Below are 6,423 nucleotides of genomic sequence, written 5' to 3' on the forward strand. Positions count from 1 at the left end.
ACCCCCCCCCCCCCAAGTGCACAAATTTTTGTGTGCCGGGCCTCTAGTTAACTGATAAACAACTATTTTAAGTTTAAACAAAATTTAGTAAGTTACTTACAAAAGAGTAAAAGTAGTTAAATTCATTAAACCATGTGATTATGATTTTTAACCTATAAAAATGGCAATTTTGTATATTTTTTCTTCCAATTTTATTTTGTTACTTTTTTCAGGTGTACAGCTTTGTGTTTTGTTTTTTTTTTATTGTTGTTGTTTTTGTTAATTCTCACCTGAGGATATTTTTCCCATTGCTTTTCAGAAAGTGGGAGGCAGGGATGGAGGGAGGGGAGGGAGAGACAGAGATAGACATCAATGTGAGAGAGATACATCCACTGGTTGAGAGCCTGAAACCCAGGTACTTGCCCTTGACCTGGAATCGAATTTGCCACCTTTTGGTTCAAGGGCCAATGCTTAACCATTGAGCAACCCTGTCCAGGTCAGACAGTCATGTACTTTTCGTAGTTTCCCTCCATATTTCCCAGCTGGTACCATACATAGTTATTGCAGTTTTATATGGTTTAAACAAGTGTTGCAATAGGTTTCAAAAACACAAATATTTAAGCTCTAGCCATTATACAGTTGTTCCAATTAATATTCAAGTGAAAATTGCCATGGATGAATAATAATATTTGTTACAAGTATTTCATCACCACTTTAGGCCTTAGTGAAAGTACAGAAAACTAAATTTTTCTGCTAAATTTCTTTGCTGCTTAGAATAGAGAAAATAATTGGCATGGATTTTCTAGCAATATTGGCTCTCTTCTAATGTTTGGAAGTGTTTTAAATAGGTACAGTAACAAACTTCAATATATTCTTCAGTTCCCGGCGTGACCTCAAAAAGTAATAGGAATTCTCAATGAAATATGAGAAGTAATAACATTAAGTGGATAGAGCCTTAAGTTAGAAGCCAGTTGGTTTAATGATGTTAAGAGATAGGAACTTTGCCAAAAATAAATTTATTTAGTGTCTTTAGCTTTTAATTTTCCTTTTTGTAAAGTGAAGGCAGTACCAGACAAGATCTTTAAAGAGCATCTAATCTGCCCTTCTACTATTAGAGAATTAAAATTCTAAACTGTTCGTTTAATTGGATATGGTCATATGATATCTATAATACATGCACAATGACAGAATGGTTGCCATTTTAATTTCTGAAATATATTCATCACTTCAATTTTATTACTTTTTTAAGAGGCCAATTTAATAATACTTGAGAGAATACAGTCTTTTATAGGTAAGGAAGCTGAGGCCTAGTGGAAGATAGATGAGCTGTCTAGGGCACACAGCCATATAGTTTTGGAACAGGGATTTTATTCAGTTACTAGAGGCCCGGTGCACGAATTCATGCACCAGTGGGGACCCTCGGCCTGGCCTGTGGGATCGGGCCAAAACCAGCTCTCTGATATCCCCCGAAGGATCCCAGATTGTGAAAGGGCACATGCCAGGCCGAGGGACCCCACCAGTATACGATCTGGGCCGAATAGGGATGTGGGAGGTTGGCCAGCTGGGGAGGGACCACGGGAGGGCTCCAGGACATGTCTGGTCCATCTCTCTCAGTCCTGATCAGCTGGACACCAGCAGCAAGCTAACCTACTGGTCGGAGCATCTGCCCCCTGGTGATCAGTACATGTCATAGCAACTGGTCGACCAATCGACTGTCTGCCCCCTGGTAGTCAGTGCAAGTCATAACGAGCGGTTGTGTGGCCTTAGCATATCATTAGTATATTATGCTTTGATTGGTTGAATGGATGACTGGACTCTTAGCATATTAGGCTTTTATTATATACTAGAGGCCCGGTGCATGAAATTCGTGCACGGGGTTGGGTGTCCCTCAGCCCAACCTGCACCCTCTCCAATCCAGGAGCTGTCAGGGGATGCCCTAGTGATGGCTTACACCCCCTCCCCGTTGTCCACTCTCTGTCTGCCGGGCCTGGGAGCATTGCCGCCACACAAACGAAGCCCCCACACCCCGCTGTCCGCTCTCTGTCTGCTGGGCCTGGGGGCCATGCCACACTGTCTGCTCTCAGCAGCGGGGCTGAAAGGAGTGGGGGACTCCAGTGGGACTGAAGGGACTGGGCGCTGCCATCTTGTGGTTATGGTCGCCGACATCTTTGTGGCAGTGTGATGGTCAATTTGCAATTCCCTCTTTATTAGATAGTATGATTAAACATTTTTTAACTCCTGCTTCATGAGGCAGTGTCATTGCTCTCAAGGAGTAGAGTTTAGCTGGAATGGAGGTTGAAGGGATAGGAGGATAGAGGGCGTATGTGTCATGACAGATAAGAAAACAAGTAATTTCAACTTAATACTAATTACGGTAGGTCCTCAGTTTAAGTCGGAGATCTGTTCCTACGGCACAGAGTAACGCGATTTTCACCATAAGTCAGAAACCACCCACATAAGCACCTACGTCACTCACATGGAGCACATACACAGCAGTAATGAAGTGAAACAGTAAAAAAAATTTAAAAGAAAGATAACAATTCCTGACCTTACTTGTGGTAAATAAATAATGAAAATCATAAAGCACATATGTACATACATCGAAATGACGGAACTTTTTTTTTATATAAATAAATGGGAGATGGCAACGTAACCACGAAACTTCGAGTCTGACATAATGCGAGGACTGTCTGTACATAGATTTAGATTTGCATACAGAGACCTTTGAGAACACAGATGGGAAGCTCTTGGTGCTGATGAGTTAACTTAGTGGCAGAAATAGAACTAAGTGTCCCAACTCTTAGTCCAGGGTTTCCTTTTTATCTTCACTGTTACATAGTGTTTATCTGAGCAGGAAAAATATCCAACTAAAGTTTCTTGTTTGAACATAGCATTTAAATTGAGCATATCAGATCTCTGGTTTTGATAGTAAAAGTAGAAAATATATAGGTTAAAATCATATTTATTTGATATTTTCCTGTATCTTTGATTCAAAATGAATTCCCTTTCCTGTAGCTGCAAACTGTAATTGACAAAACAACATCAGTAACCCAAATTCTTAGGTTTTTGAACTGTGTTATTACAGCTGACTTTTTGCCATAATTACTCAGAAAGTCTTGGATCATAATTTTGTAACAATATCAAATGTTATTCTCTCTGTTGGTGGAAAATAGGTCTTTTTTCAAATGAATCAAGAACTTGAATTATTCTATTAAAAGAAATGCTTCTTCAAGCAAGTTTTACATTTATTTTTGTATTGCATAGTACTTTAAAAAATTATCAGACTTTGATTTTTGCCTAATTTCTTCCTAGCTGTTCTTTTCAGCCAGAGATTTGCATTGCCATTCTAATAAATACAGAGAATAGTCTTAAGATTACTTTTTGGAAACTAGTGTATTTTAATATGTTTTCATTTCTAATACTTAATTTTAAAATTCAAAGTTAATTCAGTTTAGCTTGTACTAGTGATTTGGTTGTTCTTAAAGTGTTTTTGTTTTTAAATTTTAATTTCTAATATGTATTATTCTGAAAATTCTTTAGAATAGAAGAAAGATTTTTATGTTGCCTTATTTTTTCCCCTGTTTAGAAATCGAAACGAGTTGGCTGAGACTCTTGCACTCCTGAAAGCACAAATTGATCCTGTACTATTGAAAAACTCCAGCCAACAGGACAGCTCTTCCCGGGACAGTCCCAGCTTAGATGATGAAGAGACTAAAAAGGAGGAGGAAACACCTAAACAAGGTTTTTTTGTGTGTTTTGTTTTGTAATTTCTTGTCTTCTTTCACTCCTCTTGCTAACTATTTAAATTGGAATTCTCTCGATTTGAAAAATTGTTAGGCTTCCTGTAAAAGAAGGTTGATCTTTCTTTTAAGTTAAAAGCAAATTGAAAAATGAGTATTTTGCTCGTTTATATTGGACATTTAAAAAATTTAAATGAAAATGTTCAGACCATCAAAACATAATCTTTTACTGGTTTAGGAATGTGAAGCTACTTAGCAAACTTATTGTGGTAAAATACTCATAACTTATAATTTATCATTTTAAACGTTTTTAAGGGTACAATTCTGAGGCATTCATTGGTTGCTGCTTCTATGTGCCTTGACCAGGGATCAAACTGGCAATTTTGGCGTATCGGGATGACACTCTAACCAACTGAGCTACCTGGCCAGGGCTCTGTGTACATTTTTATTTAATCCTCACCCAAGGATATGTTTTTATTGATTTAGAGAGAGGGAGAGAGAGAAACATCGATGTGAGAGAGAAATATCGATTGGATGCCTCCTGTAAGCTCCCTGACCGGGGATCCACATTGGAACCTTGGTGCATTGGGATGACGCTCAACCAACTGTGCCAGGGTTCCGTGCACTTTTGATGCTGTACTTACACATTGCTTGGAGGAATAGACCTTCCCCTACCCCCCAATCTTTTTTAAAAAACTGTTTTTATTGATTTTAGAGAGAGAGGGAGGGAGAGGGATAGAGAGATAGAAACATCGATGAGAGATAAACAGCCATTGGCTGCCTCCTGCACACCTCTACTGGGGATCAAGCCCTCAACCTGGGTATGTACCCTGGTAGGGAATCAAGCTGGTGACCTCTGGTTCATGGGTTGATACTCAACCACTGAGCCACACTGGCTGGGCAGAGTAAACTTTTTTATTCAGCCCCCAAAGCCCAATTTCTTACTCCATCCACTTAGGTGTAGTTACTATGTTCTGTTCCATAGCAAGACCAAATAAATGTGATTCTGGTTTGTCATTTTTATTATTCTCAGATATAAACAAACATTACCCTTCTGTAGGGAGCTTGAAAGCTGCAGTCTAGAGAATATCTAATGTTGTTAGAATAATAAAGCAAAATGTAACAAAATTATGGTTGAATATTTGGAAATCAGATAAGGAGGAAAAAGAAATAGGAACTAGAGAAAGAATAAAATAGCCACTCTTATTCTTACAGCTAAAATAGATTTTTTCTTTAATGACTAGAGGACCAGTGCATGAATTTGTGCTCTGGTGGGGTCCGGCTGGCCCGCCCCAATGGGGGCCAATTGGGGGCAGGGCAATAAGTTGGGGGGGGGCGGCAATTGGGGCTCTGATCTGGCCAGTTGGCTGCCACAGTGCACGGCATAGCCACTGGTCATTCCAGGCGCTTGGCTTTTATAAATATAGATTAGTTAAATGGCCATGTTTTATATCTAACCTTGGGAGATATAAAGGGGTGACTCAGCCCATAATACAAAAAGATTATATTCTGTATAGGTGCCAAGAAGAAATACATTATCTATAAAAGTGGGAGCTTGCCCTGGATGGTTTGGTTCAGTGGTTAGAGCATCAGCCCAAGGGTCCCCGTTTTGTGTTTTTTCCCCCTTCATCCGGTTTTAATAGCTCTAAAACACCAAAGAGGATGGGCTTGGGTTTCGCTGGCTCTGCTTTAAAACATCAGGGCTTTCTGTTCCATATGAGAGGAGGGAGCCCAAGAGGGCCCAGCCTACGGGGATGACTTTGGTTAAGTTCCTGGTCTTGCTGCATAGAGGAGGCTGGGATAGAAGACACTGAGGCGCCTCTGCGAGCTTCCTGGCTGGTCCGACCCAAGCCCGACAGTGTGCTACCTCGTTCCACCACCAGGAGACGACTGTTCCATCTGGCTTTTCTTCCTTTGGGGTTGCTGTCGGATGGGCAGGGGAAGGGAGGCAAGAAAAGGGATGTAGGGTGGGATCACGGTAGGTGAAGCGAGATCTAGGCCTGGGGCTGTCGGTGGAAAGCTTCCTCTCTTTCTGCGGGGAATCCAATGCGGGAGGATTTCTCCTTGACCTAAGCCTTGGAGAGGGGAAGTTACACCCGGGCAGCAGTTGAAGTTCTCTCGCCTGCAAGGGAATCTCTTCCTCCCAGTTCAGAGGGCGAGCTTTTAGGAAACACTGCTGCCTTCCCAGGTATGCGCATTACCCGGGTTGAGCCAGACTCCAGAATTTTTAACTGTTTGCTGTGGATCTGAGGGAGGCAGCCGAGCTGGTTTAACTGCATAGATAGTTCGGATGGCCCTGGACTCCCTCCTTTAGCCCCTGATTGGACGGGGAATTCTAGAAATTTCCAGAGGGACATAACAACGCGAAAGGGAAAGGAAGTTATAAAACGAGATTGTCTTTCCCAATCTCCCTTCCCCATTCCTCGTCGGGGCGCCCCCTGCAGTCAGCGGTCTGGAAGCGCACATCGTGGGCGGTTCCCACGACACCACGGGACGGAACGAGCTGGGCTCGGCCTTCCGCGCCTCCTGGATCACGTCGCCTCTGGCCAGCCATCCCATGGGGCAGAAGTCATTGGCGCGTCGCCCACGTAGAAAAGGCGATCGAAGTGCACGCCGCTGTCTGGGCCCGCTGGCGCAGGTAGTCGCTGAGCACCTTGAACTGTGCGTGTGAAAGGGCTGCAGCTGCAGCAGCCCCCTCCTCGCC

The 6,423-nt window shown here is 42.3% G+C and overlaps 1 protein-coding gene across 1 annotated transcript in view; it reads left to right on the forward strand.

The window, feature by feature from the left end:
- RSF1 (remodeling and spacing factor 1) overlaps positions 1–6,423 on the forward strand; it is a 115,000-nt gene that overhangs the window by 63,815 nt on the left and 44,762 nt on the right. Inside the window, exon 6 of the mRNA XM_005867028.2 lies at positions 3,566–3,720. Within this exon, the coding sequence (XP_005867090.2) occupies positions 3,566–3,720 (155 nt within the window). The remainder of the gene's footprint in view (positions 1–3,565; positions 3,721–6,423) is intronic.

This window comes from Myotis brandtii, unplaced genomic scaffold (genome assembly GCF_000412655.1).
Source record: "Myotis brandtii unplaced genomic scaffold, ASM41265v1 scaffold244, whole genome shotgun sequence".
NCBI classification, from domain to species: domain Eukaryota; kingdom Metazoa; phylum Chordata; class Mammalia; order Chiroptera; family Vespertilionidae; genus Myotis; species Myotis brandtii.